The sequence below is a fragment of the Schistocerca serialis genome, chromosome 9 (assembly GCF_023864345.2).
Source record: "Schistocerca serialis cubense isolate TAMUIC-IGC-003099 chromosome 9, iqSchSeri2.2, whole genome shotgun sequence".
Lineage (NCBI taxonomy): Eukaryota > Metazoa > Arthropoda > Insecta > Orthoptera > Acrididae > Schistocerca > Schistocerca serialis.
Window position 1 is genome coordinate 57508652 of NC_064646.1, and position 24990 is coordinate 57533641.

Here is a 24990-nt window from a genome sequence, read left to right on the forward strand (position 1 = left end):
TATCCATTTCGATTTTGTCAGACTGTCAGGTCCCTTTACGCTCAGTGCCTACCTTCAGTGTATTGTTTTAGAACATGTTTCTTCTGCAGATTTCTCTTTATATATTCTGAGACATTTATTGACATCTTGATAATTAGCAACTAAAATCTTAAAGTTTTCTATCGTGCCAATACCAAGTATCTAATACAGCTGCCTGGATTTCGCAGAGTTCTTCTGTCACGAATCGACTCAACGCTTTTCATCTGCGCCTTTCGTGGCGTCTATCCAAACTGCCTATAACTACAGTATTAACTACATGATGCAGTCTTTGACCATATATGTTGGGATGAGTCTCTGAAAAGATGTTTGTAAACAATGTGTTAAATTTTTTGTTCTTCGTTAAATTCTAGTTGTACAGTATGGAATGGACTGTTCACCCATATTTACCTTTTTATATTGCCGCGTTTCTGCAGTCAGGTTGGTTTAATGCAGTTCAAACTTTACATATTTAGTTCTACGGTTTTGCAACGTCTTTGACTAGTTTCCAAGTAAATCGGTATCGATGACAGTTTATTTTAGAGGATTGAACGGCGAGTAGTTACGAGCACACTGTCAGTCAGTACTTGAGAGATCGGACTCTCCTGTTTTATTTCATTTTTGGCTTGAATATGGACTTCGTTTACCGTCCTGTGATTCTGTGTATAACTTAGTGCTTCCACGGACAATCACTAGCGATTTGGATGGGAGTTTGTAGCTGACTCGTTATTCATCAAAAACGTTATCCACTTTAATTCATAAAATAAGACTCTAAAATTTTATTAGCTAAGTTTTACGCGTATGTAACTATTTTTGGACAGTTACGATATTAGTGACGCCGACTCTTACGTGATATATCTATTATTGCTTGGGAATATGAACAATTAAAGCAGTACGTGACAACAGTCAACACCCCACATCAAAAGTTTGCTATGTTTTAAAAATCACGTTGACAGTGAATAATTTTGTGTTAGTTGGTACATCCATGGTCCTTGCATTGAATCTGTGTAGAACAATAGCGTCAGTAAACTACCGTATACAAAAAAGTGCCTTTTTGACAGCGTATGTACGGGCGTGTGCCTACAATTCATATACAACGCCCAGGTGCAACACGCGCAAAAAGAAAAAGCGACGTATCATCTGCAGAGGTAAGATACGCTTTTCGTACTGTGCATTGTTGATTTGTTTGTTGTACGGTACAGATTTTGTTATTCTTGGTGTGTGAGAGAGCCTTCGCCTCGTGAATAGCCTGCTTAAATTATGGTTTAATTTTATCATTATACAGTCCCCGAAACTTAATATGATCGATAGTTACAGATCCCATATGTTTCGGCAAGTTCAGGTTGGCCCAACAAATTCATTTCACAAGCAGTTCATTGTTTTTTTCTCTTTCATCCGAGTGTCGACTTAAAGAGTTACAGCTTACCATTACTTAACTGATTCCTGAATTTCTACGGCCTTTGAATTTCATGACATCATAAAATGTTAGCTGTAGTTATTGGATGGATTTATCTTCTATATTTACTAAAATGCACGCCAGAACTTTTATTTGTATGTGTTGTATGGCACATGAGTCAACTTACCTTCCATGAGGAATGTTAAATGCACTCAGTGGGGCACAGCAATCAGTCGCCCTTTTCTCTCAGGCTTTATTGTAGAAAATCTAGATTTCGGCTAGTGCCCAGCCATTGTCAGTGCACTATTTCATAGTTTCAATACATGTCCCAGGCCTGTTATTTGGGCTTCTATCACAGTTCATTCAAGACTAATGTATAATACACAGCACTAGCCGAAAACTAGATTTGCTTTAATAAAGTCTGAAAGGAAAGCACGACAGATTGCTGTGCTCAGTCATTTTGAAATATTTGTGTGTTAGTTGCTTAGACCTACTTTCAACTCACTTCAGTATAGTCTTTCTGGGTAATCCGTATAAACGTAGTTTTTCAGCAGGTTTTGTTGTGAATAAAAAACGCACATCTGTTGAAAAATAGTAGGCTAATACAGTTTTTCATTTGCATGGTTAGGCTGTGTATTTATCCCATCTCAAACACATATGCAGGTTACCATGCAAAAGATTGCTGTGGGAAAGGCAATATCGTGTGAACAGAAGACCAGTCGTGGCCCCCCTCCTGTTGCTAGCTTTTGTACTTGATTTAAGCTCTTGTGGACAATTCTTGCAATTTGAAGATGAAGCAACATTGTACTGGGACTGCATCACTGCTTGCAACGTTGAAGGGGAAGTAGAACTTATGTTTGATGATGTGATGTAAAAATGATTTGTTATTAACAAAATGAAAATCAGTGAAAAAAATGGTTTTTAGCCTCAATGACAAAGGCTACCTGTACTGTACTGAAGCTGTGATATTCTGGCTTTTGTTGCTATTTCACATGGCATGAACACACTGCACATGTGTGTAAGAAATTTTCACCAGTCACATCCCAAGTGAGAAAACTGAAACATTTGATAAATGGTCAGTATCTGTTAATGGTAGCCCTGTATTATTCACTGTCATATCTGCTATGGTCTGTTGCTATAGTGTCACCCTGCAGTCTCCAAGAATGCACTGTTACACTAAAGAAAGTGGTAAAACAGGAAACTGGGCAACTGCAAACACATCTTCGCTCATACAAGAGTGATAATTTTCAGTCAATATGTCTTCAAATGTCTTAGTATGTGAAGAGAAATCTTGACACTTTTCCAGCAGTGCGTAGGCTGCTATGAAAACCTGCAGTCATCTACAAACTGCAATGCAGTCCTTGGAATTGGTGAAATTTTGGGGAAAAGTGTCGCACAACCTACACCAAAAACCTCTATTCAATCTCTCTACACTAATGTAAAAAACATTACAGTTTTGTAAAAGAATATATGATCCTTTCCAAACATAGGACATCATCGTCAAATGTTATGATATATCATAGCATCTGTGACACCCATATGTTTGTAAGCTCTTTGTATGTACCAAAACATGTGGTGCGTGGTTGGAATGAACTCAGTGACAAATCTAAAGTGTACAGTGAGAACTATTACGTGTGCAACAACGAGGATGGAGTGGGAATGCATTTACATCGATTGGATGAACGTTATAGAAACAATCACTCGAAACCGACGTTTCACGTAAGACACATGCAACGAAAATCTGCAACGCAACCATCTGTGTGTGGCGTGTTTGTAATTGTGTTTTATTTATATTTTAGGACAATTAATCTGTAAAAAACGCACCAAATGTAAAAAGAAAGCGTGTAAACCGTCTGATGATGAATCGCAACGATTCGAAACTGGTAACGGTTTCCTTTGAATAAAGGAACTCAAAGTAAATTTGTGGCTGGTTGCTGTCCTAACACGATCAACATTTGTCTTCAAAAACAGCCACGGTCTCCAACATGTCATCATATGACAAAATTGCATCAACCTCTATTCTGTTTGAATGAATTCTTTGACACTGAAACAGCAAATTTGAATGTCTAAACAGTACACTTCTTTATGATATCAGTTACTGTTTAGTGAGCCCATAGTTGGAAAAAAATTACTTAATGATATGTAAGGTATTGTACTATACTTTTGGTAATTTGTTGTTGTGTACTGATGCTTGTGTAGTCTTAGCTTTGTAATTGATGCATTCTGTTCGGTCACGACTGGCGAGGATGTAGTTATGGTAACCATCATCGATATGGGCTTTCGAAACCAAAGACTCACTCGTGTACCCTTGATGACTGCATGACACAAAGCTTTATGCCTTGCCTGGGCCTGTCAACACCAACATTGGACTGTTGATGACTGGAAACATGTTGCCTAGTCAGAAGTGTCTCGTTTCAAATTGTATGGAGTGGATGGATGTGTATCGGTATAGAGACAACCTCATGAATCCATGGATCCCACGTTTCAGCAGGGGACTGCTGAAGCTGGTGGAGGCTCTGAAACGGTATGGAACGTGTGCAAGAGGAGAGATATGGGAACCCTGATAAGTCTAGATAGACTCTGACAGGTGACACATACATACACATCCTGTCTGATCACCTGCATCCTGCACACACTCAGAGAGAGAGAGCTTTTTACATACTGTTCAGTGTTCGCTTCTCTAGTTTTTAGCTCACAATCCTTGAAATTGGACCGTATTTTCTTACTAAGCTTCAAAGCTATGTAATGCAGGGTATTTTCAAACAGTCTAAGTCTAGCAAGGCAGCATATTGTATGACCTGTGCCTTGGTCCATAAGCATGTGTAAAAGAATTTCCTTCGAAAAGTTGGTATTTTAGCTCAAAGAGAAGTATTTCCTGCTAAAACATAAAAGGAGTTCTTTTGAATAATGTTTTGCATCATTGCCTGTTGTTTGTTCCCACCATAGGTCTGATAACACTGGGCAACAAAAAAAGATTTTTTTTTAAAAAGTCTAGGGTTTTCCCGCTGAATTAGACTAATTTTGATGCCCTGAGTCCGAAAATGACCTTGGTTTTGTTCTATCAGGTCAGGATTTTTTGCTACAGAAATTTTTAAAAATCGATTTTTCGTAAAAAAACAAATTTCTTTGTATCATCTGCTGAGAAACCCCGGAAGATTTTTTCCGTTTTCCTCAAGAAATAAAAGTCAACGTATGCAAATTCATTAAGTTTTTATTTACTCCATCAAATTAAATAAGCATATTTATCATAATATTAGTATAACAATGAGCGTTACGTGACACAAAAGTTCAGAGTTCACGGCATGAATCGGCGTTTCTTCGATTCCCGTTTGTGAGCGGCTGCTGGGTTGTCTCTCTTCAGCATCCAGCAGTAGTCTGCCATCATGACTGCGTCCCACCTCCCCTGGTACCTATCCTCCATTTGGCGCATGTCCTGATGGAACCTTTCTCCCTGCTCGTCTCTCATCGCCCCAAGGTTTTCAGGAAACTTCTCCATGTGTGAGTACAGGAAGTGCATCTTTATACTCATCAAACACCCGAGCTTTTGAAAGGCCTCTATCATGCTGCTGATGAGTCTGGCGTGGTTTGCTGCCTTCGTGTTCCCCAGGAAGTTGTTCACCACCTGCACAAACGATTTCCACGCGGCGCACTCTAACGTGTTCATGGAGTTTTCGAACTCTGTGTCCTTTATGAGCTGCCGTATCTGTGGCCCATCGAAAATGCCGGCCTTCAGCTTCTCAATGGTCAGTCGCGGAAAGGCTCGGCACAGGTAGTGGAAGCACCTCCCATCCTTGTCCAGAGCATGTGTGAACTGTTTCATTAACCCAAGCTTCATGTGTAGCGGTGGGATCAATATCTTCTCCCGGTCAACAAGAGGTTCGTTTATGATGTTTCTCGCACCAGGTACTAACTGCTCTCGTGGCGGCCACACTTTCTTTACATAGTGCTGGGCTCTGTCTCGACTGTCCCACATACATATAAAGCATGGGTATTTCGTGAACGCGGACTGCTGACCAAGTAGAAAGTTCACCATCTTGAAGTCGACGCAGATGATCCATTGGTGCTGCTCATATTGGATTTTGTCGAGCACGTACTTCACTGCTTCATATTTCTCTACGAGAGTTGTGGAGTGAGCAAGAGGGATTGAGGCGAACTCGTTCCCGTTGTGGAGGAGCACACACTTCAAAGAGCGCTTGCAGCTGTCAATAAAGAGTCGCCAATCTCTCGGATCGTATGTAGGAGCCCCGAGTTTAACAAGAAGACCGGCGACATCTCGGCAGTACACTAGGTCTTCCTCCTGGCAGAAGTAACCCATGTAGTCCTCATGCCTTCTACGAAAGAAAGTGATACGCGCGTCCTCGCCAAGTAGATTTTTCTCTTTGAGTCTGGAGGCCAACAGCTCGGATGAAGTCTTCGACAAGCTGAGATCCCGAACAAGATCATTAAGCTCACATTGTGAAAAGAGCTGCCGACCATCTTGTGCTTCATACTCCTCATCTGCTATATATCCTCCCTCGTCTGCAGTGGTGGCCTCGTCGTCGATGTTAGGAAGCTCTGTGAACGCTGGTACAGGAATTTCTTCGCAGCGAGCAACTGGACGGCGGGCAGATGGAAGGTCGGGGTACTGGAGGCTGTGCCGATTCTTCCGGTTGATGCCAGTAGTATTGATGGCGCAGAAGTAACAATCCGATGCATGGTCAAAGGGCTCCCTCCAAACCATCGGAATCCCAAACTTCAGTGAAGTTTTCGTGCCCTTCGTCCACCGCCGGAGGTATTCCACGCACTTCTTGCAGACCGTGTGCGGTGCCCAGGGCTTATCTTGGTCACCCAGCTTGACATGAAAGTAAGCCTGGTAGGCGTTCTTCACAAATCCCGTGATGTTCTTCCTGTCCACTGAAAGTGTGTATTCTCCGCAGATGTAGCAGAAAACATCTGGATTATTCATGCATGAACGTCGCGCAGAAGCCATATCAATCTGAAATAGTAATAGAAATATGCAGTTGACTGTCAGACGATAAAAATTAGAATAAATTTTATACTATAGTAAGAAAAAAAGGCATCTATTGGAATGATTAACTGTTACAATCTTAAAGGCTTCTTTTGTTTTCATATGTCCTGAATAATCCCCTTAAAACCCCTAATATTAGCATATTGAAGCCTATAAAAAGGCTTACATTTCAGGGAAAAATGGTCATGTAGGCCTATGGCTGTATCTCAAAAAGTTGACCTGATAGAGCAAAATCAATGTGATATTCGGACTCAGAACACCAAAATTAGTCTAAATCAGCTGAGAAACCCATGACGTTTTTTTGGTTGTTGCCCAGTGTAATATTTCCTGTAGGTTGTGCCCTCTGAGGTGGTTTGCTTTTATAACTAGCTGAAACATTACCCCATATCTAATAACTGATGTAGAATATGCATGGTAAACAATTAACAGCTGTCAATTACATAATGTAGAATTCTCATTCCACAAACAAAGCTGTTTGCTCCACTAAGCAAACCACATGAATATAATGATATTTCTGGAGACTGAAAATCTCCTCCATAGGAATTGACAAGGGTTCCAAAAACAATGATTGTAGGAAACCCTGCTAGCTCTGTTTATCCACGAGACCCGGAAAGCAGTATATACAGGCATCCAGATAGATGCTGTGTTCCTGGACTTCTGGAAGGCATTTGATACAGTTCTGCACTGCCACTCAATGAACATAATGAGTGTGCTGATTATCATATCACACGTGTAATTGGATTAAAGAGTTTCTAACAGACAGAATGCATCATGTCGTTCTGAACAGAGAGAAGTCTCAAGACGTAAAAGTTAACTTAGGGCATGCCCCAGGGGAGTATTATTGGACCATTACTTTTCACAATAGGCCTATATGTGAATGACCTAGTGGATAATGTCAGAAGTTCCATGAGGCTTTTCATGACTAATGCTTTCGCAACCCTAGAAAAGTGCAGCAGAATGGCGGAAGACCTGCAGAGAATCTGTGCTCGGTGCAGGGAGTGGCAGTAAACATATTGTGAATACACAGATAGAGAGACCAATTGTATGATTAACAATTGCAGAACGATCACTGGAAGCAGTTACTACTTTGAAATATGTAGGCTTATATATACAGAGTGATTTAAAATGGAATTACCACATAAAATTAAAGATATACGGAAGCGTCTGATCCCGCCCATCTGCTTTGACCCATGACGTCACAAATATGGCGGAAATGACCATAAACCACGATTCCAATATGGCGCATATAAAGCCGGTACGTACACATTATGACAAAAATAAATCGAGAATCAAACACACACACTTTCCACAAAAAGTCTAATGACACTAACGGGACAAGCGCGGGAAATGGGGTGTTTTTGGGTGGGGGCAAACTAAATATAAACAAATTTAGACACCCACCCCCATACAAAACCACACAAAATGACGGAAAAAACCGACATCACTAAACTCCCCATATGCCACTAAACACAATATCATCTGGAATCGGACACTTCCCTTGACCTATATAGCTCAACAGCAGCTCCCGATCCCATAAATTAGGATCAAACACTCCCCTTCACCTATATAGCTCAAAAACATCTCCCGATACCAATATCAACATACACAGCCACATATTGGGATCGAACACTTCCCTTGACCTGCACTCTGTTAATTTTATCCGTCATATCCATTCATGAACAAAAACAACAACTGATTAATTTTACTAAAATTACCACACGATGTACAGCGAACAACACTAAATTAACCTTCACACAAAATCGTTAACTCACTGAAACGAATTCCACTACAAACACAGCCAACACTAACAATTCTGGATAATGAGCAAAAGCAAACTGAGCCCATTACACTTCACAAACGAAAACCCTGAACATACCACAACACGACGACATCTACAAACACGCCACACTCACAAACCAAACTCCGCGCCGTCATGATGTCACACACGGCAACACCCGTACGTCACGGGTCAAAGCTGACGCGTGGGATCGGGTGCTTCTGTCGACCCAAAATTAATCGTGGTAAGGCAGATGCCCGATTGATTTTCATTGGAAGAATCCTCAGAAAATGTAGTCTGCCAACAAAGGAAGTAGCTTACAAAACATGAATATTGCTCATCAGTCTGGAAGTAGAGAGGATATAAAATGTAGGCTGACAATGGCAAGGAAAGCGTTTCTGAAGAAGAAAAATTTGTTAACATCCATTATTGATTTAAGTGTCAGGAAGTCATTTCTGAAAGTATTCGTATGGAGTGTAGCCATGTATGGAAGTGAAACAGGGACGATAAATAGTTTGGACAAGAAGAGAATAGAAGCTTTCGAAATGTGGTGCTACAGAAGAATGCTGAAGATTAGATGGGTAGATCACATAACTAATGAGGAAGTATTGAATAGGATTGGGGCGAAGAGAAGTTTGTGGCACAACTTGACCAGAAGAAGGGATCGGTTGGTAGGACATGTTCTGAGGCATCAAGGAATCACCAATTTAGTATTGGAGGGCAGCGTGGAGGGTAAAAATCGTAGAGGGAGACCAAGAGATGAATACACTAAGCAGATTCAGGAGGGTCCCACCAGGGGGTCCACAACTCTTTTGTGGACACGTGCGTAGCGAGCACGGGACCCCGAGCTAATGTGGCCCTCCTTCCTTTCCGGGCTGCATACCTTCCCTTCCCTTTCCGCCTCCCTCCCCGTCCCCCATCTTCGCCCCCCCCCCCCCCTCACCTCTGGCTCTTTCCTTCCCTTTCTCCCCCTCTGGGAGTATGGTTTGTGCCTACGTCCGGAGACGGACGATCGAAACTTTTCAAAATTACTTGCTTCCTACACTTACAAGTCCTCGTCCTTCCTCTGTCCTTCTCTTTTCCTTCCCTCTTCTCCTTGCCCTTTTCTCCGCGGCGGCGTTTGAGACCCCCTCTTCTTTCCTTTCCCTTTCTCTTTTTTCCTCCCTGTGCGTGTCTGAAGGCCGACCCACGCACTTCCATGCGTAGCCGGTGACGGGGTAACGCGTAATTCCCCGCTCCGGGTAGACAGGTAGGACACGTACGTACCCCCTGGTAACGGCCAGGCCCAGGGAGGGGTGATTACCCGAGCTGATACCTTCCGAAAGTGCCGATTGGTCCCTCCGTCCGTTGGTCGGGAGGTGTGACCTGAGGTGAGGGCCCCCACAAGGGAGGAGCGCGCCATCGGAGACGCCGGTAATCATGGGGGATTCTTCCGCAATGGTTTCCTCACCTTCCACTATGTCTGCTCACAAACGTAAGTTCACTGAGTCTCAGTCACAGACGGTTCTTCCATCGTTGCCACAGTTCCTTGTTGTTTCTTGGTCTGACGAAGGTCACGACTTTTCCACGGTCAACCCTTTCATTATTCAGAAAGGTGTCGACGCAATTGCGGGTCCTGTAAAGTCTTGTTCCAGATTACGGAATAGCACCCTGTTGTTAGAAACACACAGTGTCCTCCAGGCTCAAAAATTGCTGCGTACTTCTCTGCTCCACACCTTCCCTGTCCGGGTGGAACCGCACCGTACCTTCAATTCCTCGCGTGGAGTCGTTTATACACGCTCCCTCGATGGATTGTCTGACGAAGAAATTCAGCACTACCTGTCTGACCAGGGCGTCACGGCTGTTCATCGGGTTATGAAAAGGGTTGACTCGAACATCATTCCAACCCGCACTGTCTTCTTGACATTTGACAAAGTTCAACTCCCATCAAAAATCAAAGCAGGCTATGAGATAATTTCCGTTCGCCCTTATGTCCCAAACCCTACGCGTTGCTATCGATGTCAGCGGTTCAATCACACCAGCCAGTCCTGTTCAAATCCGGCCAAATGTGTTACGTGTGGCAAGGATGCCCATGAGGGTGCTTGTCCACCTCCATCCCCTCGCTGCATCAACTGTATGGGTGACCACGCTGCTTCCTCTCGAGATTGCCCCGTTTTTAAGGACGAAAAGCTCATCCAGGAAATAAGAGTGAAGGAAAAGGTGTCGACCTTTGCTGCTCGAAAATTATTCGCCAGTCGACAGCCCACCGTGCCTCAGAAAGGAAAATACAGCACTGTCCTTGCTTCTCCTCGGCCAACAAAGGAGGCGGCCACGCAGACTTGCGACCTCACCTTTAGTACCACGGTCGTCAGATCGGCCAGCGCAAAGATCGCCCGTTCAACCTCACCACTTTCGCCTGCCCACTCAATGGCTCACCCTTCGTCGGGTTCTGCTAAATCTCGAGCCCAAAAGTCAGACACCAAGTCTTCGAAAAAAGAGCATTCTCGTGAAGAGTTTTTACGTACCGCAACTTCACAACCATCGGTTCCTCCTTCATCTAAACATCATACTTCCAAAAAGGCTACGAAGAAACACAGTTCCTCTCCTTCTCCGCCAAGGCATGTCCCATCTACAGCACCACCTGGCGGAAATCGCCCTCGGCCGTCTTCTGTGTCGCCGAGGCGCACTGCTGGTGGCCGGTCAACCGGCCGATCGCTGGTGGCAGGAGCTGCTCCTGACCAACCTATGGATCAGGATCTTCTGCCTTCGACTGAATGCCATTCCATGCTGTCGGTCGCAAGCTCTGAGCAGTCGTTGAGTTGACAGCACCCTTGGTCACGTTCCTCCATTTCCTGTTCACCCTATGTCCATTATCCACTGGAATATCCGCGGCATTCGAGCCAATCGGGATGAATTGTCGATCCTCTTACGATCCTACTCGCCAGTCATCTTCTGTCTTCAGGAAACAAAGCTGCGTCCCCATGACCGCTTTGTTCTCCCTCATTTTCAGTCCGTCCGATATGACCTCCCCTCTATTGAAGGCACTCCAGCCCATGGAGGACTCATGATTCTGCTCCATGATACTCTCCATTATCACCCACTCCCCTTAAACAGTTCCTTCCAAGCTGTCGCCGTCCGTCTTTCCCTTTCTGGATACACGTTCTCTCTTTGTACGGTATACATTCCATCGTCCACACCAATGGCACGAGCTGATCTCCTTCATCTTCTTGATCAGCTTCCACCCCCCTATTTGCTGGTTGGGGACTTCAATGCCCACCACCCGCTTTGGGGATCTCCGCATCCTTGTCCACGTGGCTCACTATTGCTAGACGTCTTCCACCAAGCGGATCTAGTCTGCCTCAACACTGGGGTCCCCACATTTTTGTCTGCCTCCATGACAAATTTATCTCATTTGGACCTTGCGGTCGGTACTGTTCCGCTAGCTCGGCGCTTCGAATGATTCGCCCTTGATGATACACACTCGAGTGACCACTTTCCATGTGTTCTTAGACTGCAGCCTCAACTGCCATATATGCGCTCGCGACGCTGGAAGTTTGCCCAAGCCGATTGGACACTTTTTTCGTCTCTAGCGACATTCGATGACCGTCGCTTTCCCAGCGTCGACGATGAGGTCACACATGTTACCGACGTTATTCTCACAGCTGCGGAACGTTCAATACCACGCACCTCCGAATTGCCCCGGCGCCCCCCAGTTCCTTGGTGGAACGAGGAATGCCGTGACGCAATACGTGAGCGGCGACGTGCTCTTCGCATTTTCCGTCACCATCCAACTTTGGCCAACTGTATCCGATATAAGCAGCTCCGTGCGCGATGCCGTCGCGTCATCCGCGATAGCAAGAAGGCAAGCTGGAAATTCTTTATTAGCTCATTTAACACCTTCACTCCCTCCTCGGAAGTTTGGAGTCGGCTTCGACGGTTCTCAGGCGTGCCTAGTTTCTCCCCGGTCTCTGGGCTCACTGTCGCGCATGATACCTTAGTGGACCCCGTCGCAATTTCTAACTCGTTGGGTCAGCACTTTGCTGAGATTTCGAGTTCTTCAAATTACCCGCCAGCGTTTCTCCCGAAGAAACGTGCAGCGGAAGTGCGACAGCTTGCTTTCTCCTCTCAAAATCACAAAAGCTACAATACTGTTTTCTCCATGCGGGAACTCCAACATGCCCTCTCTTCTTCTCGCTCCTCCACCCCAGGACCGGATGGTATCCATGTCCAAATGTTGCTGCATTTATCAACCCATAGTCTGCGTTACCTCCTTCGCCTTTATAATCGAATTTGGACCGACAGTACCTTTCCCAGGCGATGGCGGGAAGCTATTGTCGTTCCCGTTCCGAAACCTGGAAAGGACAAACATCTCCCCTCTAGTTATCACCCCATTTCTCTCACGAGTAGTGTCTGTAAGGTTTTGGAGCGTATGGTGAATCACCGTTTAGCTTGGTGGCTGGAATCCCGCAGTCTTTTAACACCAGCCCAATGCGGATTCTGAAAGCATCGTTCTGCAGTTGACCATCTTGTTGCTCTCTCCACTTATATCATGAACAATTTTCTCCGGAAACGCCAAACGGTAGCAATATTTTTTGATCTGGAGAGAGCATACGATACCTGTTGGAGGACAGGCATCCTCCGCACATTGTTCTCTTGGGGCTTTTGGGGCCGGCTGCCCCTTTTTCTTTGCGAATTTATGGCAGAGCGCACATTTAGGGTGCGGGTGAACACTACTCTCTCCCGTACTTTCTCCCAAGAAAACGGGGTACCCCAGGGCTCCGTGCTGAGTGTTGTACTGTTTGCCATCGCCATTAATCCAATTATGGATTGTCTCCTTCCTGATGTCTCGGGCTCCCTCTTTGTGGACGATTTTGCGATCTACTACAGCTCTCAACGGACCAGCCTTCTTGAAAGACGTCTTCAAGGATGTCTCGATCGCCTCCACTCGTGGAGCATCGAAACCGGCTTCCGTTTCTCACCCAGTAAGACCGTTTGTGTTAATTTTTGGCGACGTAAGGAGTTTCTTCCGCCCTCCTTACATCTAGGTCCTGTCAACCTTCCGTTTTCCGACGTCGCTAAATTCTTGGGTCTTATGTTTGACAGAAAACTGTGCTGGTCCTCCCGCGTTTCCTATCTTTCGGCTCGCTGTCTGCGTTCCCTTATCACCCTCCGTGTCCTGAATGGTACCTCCTGGAGAGCGGACCGAGTGGTCCTTCTCCGCCTCTATCGCGCCTTAGTGCGCTCGAAATTGGATTATGGAAGCATAGTCTACTCCTCTGCCTGGCCGTCTATTCTTCGGCGTCTCGACTCTATCCACCACCGTGGATTACGTTTAGTGTCTGGAGCTTTTTACACCAGCCCTGTGGAAAGCCTTTATGCTGAGACTGCTGAACCTCCGCTGTCCAATCGGCGGGCAGTCCTTCTGAGTCGTTATGCTAGCCATCTGTCTTCCATGCCTGCTAATCCAGCCCATGACCTTTTTTTCGACGCCTCCTTTGATGTAGGGTATGCAGGCCGCTCCTCCTCCCTACTACCCCCGGGAGTCCGCTTCCGTCAACTGCTCCATTCTCTTTCCTTCCGCTTTCCTAAAACCTTCTTGACAACTTGGGGTACAGCACCGCCTTGGCTCCGTCCCCGGATCAACTTGCTCTGAGACCTATGTCAATTTCCCAAGGATGGTACCCCTACACTTGTTTACCGTCAGGCATTTGCTGCTCTATGTGCACAAATGACGGACGCCACATTTATTTACACCGACGGCTCGAAAACATCGTTAGGTGTAGGGAGTGCCTATATTGTTGGCGACACCCCAAATCACTTTCGGCTTCCCGACCAGTGTTAGGTTTATACTGCGGAGCTTTACGCTGTTCTCCAGGCTGTCCGCTACATCCGCCGCCATCAGCGGATACAGTACGTAATCTGCTCAGATTCTCTCAGCTCTCTCCTAAGTCTCCAAGCTCTTTACCCTGTGCACCCTCTGGTCCACCGGATTCAGGACTGTCTGCGCTTGCTCCACCTGGGGGGCGTCTCGGTGGCGTTCCTCTGGCTCCCGGGACACGCTGGTATCTGTGGAAATGAGGCGGCCGATATAGCGGCCAAGGCTGCAGTCTCTCTTCCTCGGCCAGCTATTCAGTCGCTTCCCATTACCGATCTACGGAGCGGTTTATGTCGCCAAGTTGCTCATTTATGGCATGCGCATTGGTCAACACTTCCCCATAATAAATTGCGGGAAGTGAAAGCCCTTCCTTGCGCTTGGACCTCTTCCTCCCGAACGCGTCGTCGGGAGGAGGTAATTTTAGCTAGACTCCGGATAGGGCACTGTCTTTTTAGCCGTTACGCTCCCGTCTACAGCTATCGCCTGATCTATCGTCGATTTTAGCAGATGACACGCGCTCAGCCGACCGCGTTCTCCAGTTTATTAGTGACAGTGAAATGACATCAGTCATTTGAAATTTTTTTTTTTGGGGGGACGAGAAACCCCTTTCTATAGTGGATTTTTAAGCATTCCTTCTGCCTTTAGTTTCTCAAATTTTATGACTTTGCTCCCATTGCTGCTGGTTTTAAATTTCGTTTTTTTCCTGTTTCCTACGTCACGGGCTGGGCGCTAATGACCATAGAAGTTTTGCGCCCTAAAAAAAAAAAAAAAAAAAAAAAAAAAAAAAAAGAGAGAGAGAGAGAGAGAGAGAGAGAGAGAGAGAGAGAGAGAGAGAGAGAGAGAGAGAGAGATTCAGGAGGATGTAGGTTGCAGTAGGTACTGGGAGATGAAAAAGCTTGCACAGGATAGAGTAGCATGGAGAGCTGCATCAAACCAGTCTCAGGACTGAAGACCACAACAACAACAACAGTCTGGAATCCATCCCAAATAAGAGTGACAGAGGAAATAGACAAGACCCAAAGAAGTGCAACACTTTTCTTTATAGATTCATTTGGTAAAATATCCTGAGGATGCTCAGCCAGCTCAGTGACAGATACTACGAGAAAGGCATTCTGCATTATGGAAAGGTTTACTGTTAAAATTCATAGAAAGGATGTTCCTAGAAGAGTCGGCCAATATTTTGCTTCCTCCTATGTATACATCGCGAAAAGACCATCAAGATAAAATTGAGAGATTTGAGCGTATACAGAGGCTCATCACAATTGTTCTTCCCATGAATCATTCGCGACTGATATAGGAAAATGGGGAAGTGACACGATACTCTTAAGGTGGCCTGTGGAGAATAGGTGTAGATGCAGAAATCAGAATATGTTAGGATTCTGCAACATTAGCTAGAAGAGGGCCAGTTTATTATTATCGAACAGTGAAAATCATTGTGCATAGGGGTGATTTTCTGTTATCAGTGGTAGGGTAGCTTGAGGTAATTTAAGGGGAAGCCTCATCACTCCTACAGAAATCTGAATTTTTATCAAATTACTTTTCTTTGACAACAGTCTTTCTCATGCAGTTGTATATGTTGTGAATGGAATTAGTTCCCTAATATGTTTCCAGCAGTATTGGTGTAGAAAATGTAGCAAGAAATTGATATAAAATTTCATCAACTTCCAATTTTAATTTTCCATTGTATTACAGTAACAGCTAACTAAGTAAGATTTAAATTTCATAGATATTAGTGGCGCAGAGGAGGAAATTTCTGGAAAAAATAAACTAGAGATTTTTTCATATGCTTTGAGATAATTTTCAGGTGGCGCATAGTGAGTGGTCACACAAGATAAAGTTTGATTCATTTTTTAAAAAAAGTGTCAATTATTGTAAAAAAATGATTTAATGTACATCAAGAAAGGTAGCCTATACCCTACCCATTGGTCCATCTACTAAGAGCAACTGCAGAATAGAAAGAAAATCTCAGTTTTACTTAAAAGTGGACATGAACAGTCGCAATCACAAGAAACTTCTTTTTTTAATGACCATCGTCAGACCTGCCACAATGATGATGGATGGTGGCGGTAAACGAGCAGGCACTATGACTCCACAACAGTGAGCAGTTACCATTCATGGCGTCAGAGCACCTGCTTTTACTGACACTGTCTACTGTCATGGTGGTAGGTCTGAAGATGGTCTAAAACAGACCAAAACTGGAACCCCCCCAAAAAAAGCATTTGTGGCATCAGAGCACCTGCTTTTACTGACACCTACCGTCATAGTGGTAGGTCTGAAGATGGTCTAAAACAGACCAAAACTGGTACCCCCCCCCCTCCCCCCTAAAAAAAAAGGGTTCCTTGTGGTTGTGGTCATTCATGTCCTTTATGTATATATATATATATATATTTCTCAAGAGAAAAGTTGTCAAAAATTGCTGAGAATCTCATTGTAATTATGTCAAGAAATATGGACTAAAAAAGGACTTGTTATTTTCACATCTCAAAGGACTAGGAAGTAGCACAACTGGAAAGAAGCCATTTATTCCAGAAGATGAAGAAGCGGAACTAGCAGACTCACTGAAATGTGTGCCAAAGAGGGATCTGGACTAATAAAAGGAAGTGAAAGATGCTATAAAAATGTGTGTGGCTGAGCACAACATTCATACTTCTTTTACCAATAACAGGCCAGGAAAGTCTGCTTCCAAAAGTTAAAACACAGTGATTTTGACAGTGAAGAAAGCAGAGCCCTTACTCCTCACCAGAAGAGATGTTGCAAATAATCCAGTCATGATTTATATATTATATGATTAGGTGAAGGACTTAATGGAGCGACTGGGTATAAAAGATGATCTGAAATGTGTTAACTGTCTTGATAAGACTAGTTTCTGCCCAAATAATGCACATTGTTTCATAACTATGTAATAAATTCTACAGCAGATTGTTTTGGCAAATAACATTCAGTCCTGCAGTTATCACATTTAGTACTAATAAGAGTCCTTCAAATAATCCAGGACTGAGCGAGGCGGCGCAGTGGTTGACACACTGGACTCACATTCGGGAGGACAGCGGTTTAAACCCACGTCCGGTCATCCTGTTTTAGGTTTTTCGTGATTTCTGTAAATCGTTTCGGGAAAATTCTGGGATGATTCCTTTATAAGGCCACGGCAGACTTCATTCCCCATCCTTCCCTAATCTGATGAGACTGATGACCTCACTGTTTGGTCCCCTCGCCCCAAATCAATCATCCAGCCAACCATTAATCCAGGAAGCGGCTATCAGAAAATTTCTCCTAGCTAGAATGTGTATTCCATAAGGGTGATTGGAACCTTTTTTGAAATTTAATGTCTTATGTGAAATAATATGGAATTTTCTCCAGGTAAGAGTTAGTCATGTGAGAAGATCACTTACAAAAAATGCATACTTAGGAAAAAAAAGCAATGAGCATCAGAATTATATCAAAAGTTACATTATTCTCTGAAAATTACCCCCAGGCTACCCTATCTCAGAGCAGTTATGGGTATCAGTTACATATTACATGTAATATCTGAAGTGATCTACCATATATTGGGGCTTGTTGGCTTTAAGAGATGGAATAACAACAATTTGAGAAAGGCACATGAAAAAAAATTGCAAGATATTGTTAGCTATTGGAGACACACACACACACACACACACACACACACACACACACACACGGCCATTGTCATTTCTGGGTGTTAACGCCCGTGCACCTGGTTGAGCAGTGTTATTTGCTTGGTTGGGGCTCCAGATGCTAGTCCTGCTTGTGGGAGTGTGCAGGGATGCTATGGGACAGGATAGAGGACTTCTAGGTGCATCATTGTCAAGGGGTGTGTGTGTGTGTGTGTGTGTGTGTGTGTGTGTGTGTGTGTGTGTGTGTGTGTGTGTGTGTGTGAGGGGGGGGGGGGTCGGTGAGAGGGTTGCAAAGTGGAGAGGACAGAAGTAGGGATGTGGAAAGGACTGTGCAGTTGTGCTGGCAGCATGGAAGGTAAGGCTTCTGCTTTAGCCTTTTCCGTAAGATTTTCCAAACCGTCGGCTGTGGTACGTTTAGCTCCCTGCTTGCTTTATTCGTCGACTTCCACGGGCTACGCGTGAAACTTGCCCGCACGCTTTCAACCGTTTCTTCGCTCACTGCAGGCCGACCCGTTGATTTCCCCTTACAGAGGCATCCAGAAGCTTTAAACTGCGCATACCACCGCCGAATGGAGTTAGCAGTTGGTGGATCTTTGTTGAACTTCGTCCTGAAGTGTCGTTGCACTGTTATGACTGACTGATGTGAGTGCATTTCAAGCACGACATACGCTTTCTCGGCTCCTGTCGCCATTTTGTCTCACTGCGCTCTCGAGCGCTCTGGTGGCAGAAACCTGAAGTGCGGCTTCAGCCGAACAAAACTTTATGAGTTTTTCTACGTATCTGTAGTGTCTCGTGACCATATGTCAATGAATGGAGCTACAGTGAATTTATGAAATCGCTTCAATCATTTGTAATAGCCCTGTATATACATTCTCCACATACAACAAAAGATACTGGTACAGTATGTAACCTCCCTCCTCTGGAGTAGCAAAGATTCTCCACCAGGATTTTGAATACCTTTCGTTGTGCTGTAAAATAAGATCCTTCCCACTATCCCCCTTACTCCTCTCATAGAGGTATTCTGCCAATCACTAAACTATGCAGTATTACTTATCTGACCCCATTCCACCGCTGCTCTCAATCCATTGCTTTGTCAGTAGAAAAACATGTGCAATACTCTCCTGCATACACTGCTGCACCGGTATCCCTGGAAAATAGGATACTGCAGAGAAATGGTGTAACCAGTTTTAACCTGGCATGAAATTTCAAAAATATGTACACTCCAATGAAGAATGAAAGATTCATTGCGTAAATAATCCCCTGTGATGTGGGCAAACCATTTCTCCACACTATCCTCTGTGTGTGTGTGTGTGTGTGTGTGTGTGTGTGTGTGTGTGTGGGTGGGTGGGTGGGGGGCGCACACACACACACACACACACACACACACACACACAGGATAGTGTGGAGAAATGGCTTGCCCACATCACAGGGGATTATTTACGCAATGTGTGTTTGTGGGTTGGGGGGGGGGGGGGGGGGCACACACACACACACGCACACACACACACACAGGCATTTAAGTAATCATTCTTGCTGCTTCAGTTTGTGTGCTCTTGTCTTCACACTCCTCACAGGAGCAGTACATACTGTACTGAAGGATATCTTCAGATTCTTTATACATAATGTCAGTTCTTAAAACTTTTTAAGTGTGTTTTTGCAGGAGAATACTGCCCGTCTTCAAGTGTCTGCCAATTGAAGTTTATCAACATTTTCATGCCACTGTTTAAGTGAGTCAAACAAATCTGGGACCTCCACACTTCTTTTTATAGCTTAGATATCCTCCTGTTAGTCCTGTGTGGCGGGGCCCCCAAAACTTTAGCGGTATTGTAAGACGGGACACACAGTTGATACGCTGTGTGATCAAAAGTATCTAGACACACGGCTGAAAATGACTTAACAGTTCGTGGTGCCCTCCATCGGTGATGCTGGAATTCAATATCATGTTTGCCCACTCTTACAGGCATACGTACAATCAGGTACTGGAAAGTTTCTTAGGTTTCTTGGGGAATTGCAGCCCATTCTTCACTCAGTTCTGCACAGAGGAGAGGTATCGATGTCGGTCGGTGAGTCCGAGCACGAAATTGGCATTCCAAAGCATCCCATAGGCGTTCTGTTGGATGAAGGTCAGGACTCTGTACAGGCCAGTCCATTGCAGGGATGTTATTGTCGTGTAACCCCTCCGCCACAGGCTGTAGATTATGATAATGTGCTCAATCGTGTTGAAAGATGCAGTCGCCATCCCTGAATTGCTCTTCAACAGTGGGAAGCAAGAAGGTGCTTAAACCAACAATGTAGGCCTGTGCTTTAATAGTGCCACACAAAACAACAAGGGGGTGCAAGCCCCCTTCATGAAAAACATGACCACACCATAACACCACCACTTCTGAATTTTACTGTTCACACTACACACGCTGGCAGATGACGTTCACCGGACATTCGTCATACCATACCCGCACCCTGCCTTCGGATCGCCACATTGTGTACCATGATTTGCCACTCCACATGTTTTTCTGCTGTTCGATCGTCCAATGCTTACACTCATTATACCAAGCGAGGCGCCATTTGACATTTACCGGTGTGATGTATGGCTTATGAGCAGCCGCTCGACCATGAAATCCAAGTTTTCTCACCTCCCGCCTAAATGTCATTGTACTTGCAGTGGATCCTGATTCAGTTTGGAATTCCTGTGTGATGGTCAGGATAGATGTCTACCTATTACACATTACGACCCTCTTCAACTGTCGGCATCCTCTGTCAGTCAACAGACGAGGTCGGCCTGTACACTTTTGTGTTTGTGTGTGTCCCTTCACGTTTTCACTTCACTATCACATCAGAAACAGTGGGCCTAGGGATGTTTAGGAGTGTGGAAATCTTGTGTACAGACGTATGACACAAGTGACACTCAATCACCTGACCTCATTCAAAGTTTGTGAGTTCCGTGGAGTGTCCCATTCTGCTCTCTCACAATATCTAATGACTACTGATGTCGCTGGTGTGGAGTACCTGGCAGTAGGTGGCAGCACAATGCAGCTAATATGAGAAACATGTGTTTTTGGGGGTGTTCAGATACTTTTGATCACACAGTGTATGTAAGCAGTCTCCTGTGTAGACTGACTGCATTTTCCCTATATGTTGCCAATGAATTGAAGTCTTCCACCAGCCTTACCTATGACCGAGCCCATATGATCATTACGTATATTGCCAGAAAAAAAAGTACCCTTCTAGATGCTTCTAACTCACTCAAGATTTGTTTTTGCAACAGTGCATACAGAATACATGAAATAATTACATTTAAAGATCAACAGTTCAAGCGGTTGTGAGGTAACAGGTATTGAACCATGCTGGAACACCCATAATACTACACTGTGTAGCCTCCACAGGTGGCAATGCAGGCACTGACTGGCATGCAGTTGATCACACAGATGGCGAATACTGTCCTGTGGTACGTTATGCCACATCCACTCAACCTTTTCACATACTTCTGAAGAGTGTTAGGTTGACGAGTTGGACGAGTCACTTCTCATCCCATCATATCCCACATATGCTCGATTGGAGACAAGCCCGGAAACTGTGCTGGCCATGAAAGTTGCTGCATGTCTTGCAGAGCTCATTGAGTTTCAGAAGCAGTGGTGGGACAAGCATTAGCCTTTAGAACAACACATCACCTTCCTGTTGCAAGAATGGCAAAAGCATGGGTCTAACAACATTTTGCATGTACCGAGCACTGGTTAGTGTCCCTTTCAGAAATACCAAAGTGGAACAGTCACACTCCAGACCAAACAGCCTGGGTTGTGGCCAGCATGTCTTGGACTAATGCACTCTACAAGATAGCACTCAGCTGCACTGTGTTATATAACTACCATCACTTGCTTATAGGCGGAATCTCCTTTTGTCACTGAAGACCATGGTGTGCTGTTGCACTTGCAAGTGATTCTCTCACAGCACCAGTCGAGTAGTACGCGTTGACGCTGTGGCGTAAGTGGAAGACGGGCTAGAGGTGCACATGCCTGTAGTGCCACTGCTAATAACTGGTTCACAACAGTTCATTTTGACATGTCTGGGCTCACAAGCCCTCCTATTTGTGCTATAGTAGCTGTACAATCTACCACGACTGCCCTAACAATACAGTGATACTGGTGGCGTCTGTACTTCATGGATGTTCAGAAGCTTGTCTGCGTGTGTGAGAACATTCATGTATCACTGATATCAGCAACACTGCGCAACCAACACAGCACATCCAGCCTGTGTGGCAATTCCCCAGAAAAGACCTTCCTGCCACACAGAAGGACACGGTTTGACTCAGTTCAAACTCGCTCAGTTGGTCGTAGGAAGCAAGAGTGTGTCTCCATGGTACGGTTGCCTATTTGCTTCACACGTTTGCACCACTGCCTGTGAGCATTCCTTGTTAAAGACTAGACACAGATGGCGATCTGGTAGCTATGCTCCTACGCTAACTGTTGGCGGACAATGCTGGAACTGTTGCCAATCCATCTACTATCCCCAGCTAGCACATGTCATCTTTGGATCAAAACTTCCGTCTTTCCAGGTGTATCTTTTTTTTTAAAAAAGGCAATGTATAATATCTACACCCTGGTTGTGTGAGTTGATTAATTCCAAATGCAGTTCATTCATATTGTAGGCATATGATACTTTATGTATTTGTTGGAGTGCACAGTTTTACATTTCTGAACGTTTATAACAGGTGGCCAGTCTTAGGACCATTTTGAAATTTCATCAGAATCTGACTGAATATTCCTGCAGTTTGATTATAGGTAACTGCTTTATTCGCAAAAATTCTGAGGGTGCTATTAATATTGTCCGCCTGGTTATTAGCATACAGCGTGAGCAACAACGGTCCCAACAGACTTCCCTGGCATTACTTGTAGAACTGTCAATGACTTTCCATCATTGATAACCTGTTGCATCCTCCCTACCAAGAAATCATCAGTCCAATCACAAATTTGGTTTGCTGCCCCGTATAATTATTCTTCTGTTAAACAATATTTCTGTTGTACTGACTCAAATGCTTTTGAGAAGTAAAAAAATAATGTGTATACCTGATTGCCTTGGGCTGTGGTTTTCAGGATGTCACATGAGAAAAGACTAAGTTCCATTGCACACTATCTGGGTTCACAGAATCCGTACTGATTAGTATGGAGGTCCTTCTGGTCTAGATACTGCTTTGTGTTTGCTATGCTCTAGGATTCTGCAACAGATGTACATCAGTGCAATTGAATGGTAGTTTTGTAGATCGGTTCTTCTACCTTTGCTGTAGGTGGGTGTGACGTGTGCTTTCTTCGAGTCACTGGATACAGTATTTTCCTTCAAATGTTCTAGCATATATTGTGGTTCAGAAGGGAGTTAACAGCCGCGCGGTCTAAGGCGTCTTGTCACGGTCCACGCGGCTCCCGCTGTTGGAGGTTCAAATCCTCCCTCGGGCATGGGTGTGTGTGTTGTCCTTAGTGTTAGTTTAAGTTAGATTAAGCAGTGCGTAAACTTAGGGACCGATGACCTCAGCAGTTTGGTCCCATAAGACCTTACCACAAATTTCCTAGGGAGTTAACTTGTCAGCATATGTGACAAGGAATCTGTTGATCCCGTGAGAATTTTTAACGTGTTGTTGTTGTTGTTTTTGTGGTCGTGGTCTTCAGTCCTGAGACTGGTTTGATGCAGCTCTCCATGTTACTCTATCCTGTGCAAGCTTCTTCATCTCCCAGTACTTACTGCAACCTACATCTTTCTGAATCTGCTTAATGTATTCACCTCTTGGTCTCCCTCTACGATTTTTACCCTCTACGCTGCCCTCCAATGCTAAATTTGTGATCCCTTGATGCCTCAGAACATGCCCTACCAACAGGTCCCTTCTTCTTGTCAAGTTGTGCCACAAACTCCTCTTCTCCCCTATTCTATTCAATACCTCCTCATTAGTTATGTGATCTACACATCTCATCTTCAGCATTCTTCTGTAGCACCACATTTCGAAAGCTTCTACTCTCTTCTTGTCCAAACTATTTATCATCCATGTTTCACTTCCATACATGGCTACACTCCATACAAATACTTTCAGAAATGACTTCGTGACACTTAAATCTATAGGCCTACTCGACGTTAACAAATTTCTCTTCTTCAGAAACCCTTTCCTTGCCATTGCCAGTCTACATTTTATGTCCTCTCTACGTCGACCATCATCAGTTATTTTGCTCCCCAAATAGCAAAACTCCTTTACTACTGTGTGTCTCATTTCCTAATCTAATTCCCTCAGCATCACCCGACTTAATTCACCTACATTCCATGATCCTCATTTGGCTTTTGTTGATGTTCATCTTATATCCTCCTTTCAAGACTGTCCATTCCGTTCAGCTGCTCTTCCAAGTCCTTTGCCGTCTCTGACAGAATTTTTAACATAGGGATTTTAAATATTTCTCAATGCCACTGACAATATATTATTCATATCTGCAGTGGTGTGAGAAGTAAGCTGGGGCATTCATATGTTTCTTTACATATGACCAAAATATCTTGTTTTTGTGTGAAACCTGTTGATAAGATTCTGCTTTGGTAGTCATTGCCCTCTTGGTAGCCAAGTGTGTTTCACTCCGCATCTCATTACCATGGCCCAATACTTGTTTTATACCTATTATGCAGAAGTAGCTGTTTCTTCAGGAGTTCCTTTAGAGTGACGTGTTTGCTGTGGAGGGTCTTTTCGATCATGAACTGGTCTGTAAGTACATGCTTATCTAGTGCGTGGTCAATTATTCTTTTAAACATGACCCACAGCTCTTCTGCGCATCCAGAAGTAAATGTCTTGAGCTTGTATTTAAGACCCTACTTGCTTCTTTATCTAGTTTGCTGAACATGTAAATCTCTCTTCTTTGTTTAGTTGCTCTTCGCACTTTGGTAGCCATTGTTTGTACAACTGCCTCACGCTCCCTGATACTAGTTTCTGTGTGGGTATACTCAGAAAAGGTCAGGTCTGTTTGTTGACATGAGATGTAATATATTCTCATAATGAGTGGGCGTACAAATTGTCTGTTGTAGATGGCTTCCAGAGAGAATTAGGTAATAACTTCCTCCTTTTTTTGTTTGTTTGTTTCCTATTGTACAGTACTCCATCTCCTACATTGTTACTTCCTTTCTTCTGTCTATATGGTTACCGATTTCTTATTTATTTTACTTTGAAAGCCTTCTAAATTTGGTATTTTATTCTTAAAAAAAGTTTCTTTCTGTTACATCCACATGTTATTCGTAGTTTTCCTTTTTTATAAGCAGACTTTACTTAAGTGTCATGGAACACATCTTTAAATATTTTAA

At 44.2% G+C, this 24990-nt stretch overlaps 1 protein-coding gene across 4 annotated transcripts in view; it reads left to right on the top strand.

Annotated features, from left to right (window-relative positions):
- Nucleotides 1-270: 270 nt before the first annotated feature.
- Nucleotides 271-24990, top strand: part of LOC126418623 (protein angel homolog 2-like) — a 193054-nt gene continuing 168334 nt past the window's right edge. The window contains exons 1-2 of one of the 4 annotated variants that reach the window (XM_050085467.1): nucleotides 271-456; nucleotides 1077-1163. In XM_050085467.1, the coding sequence (XP_049941424.1) occupies nucleotides 399-456; nucleotides 1077-1163 (145 nt within the window). In that variant the 5' untranslated portion in view covers nucleotides 271-398. The other 3 variants (XM_050085469.1, XM_050085468.1, XM_050085466.1) reach the window with 3 other exon arrangements.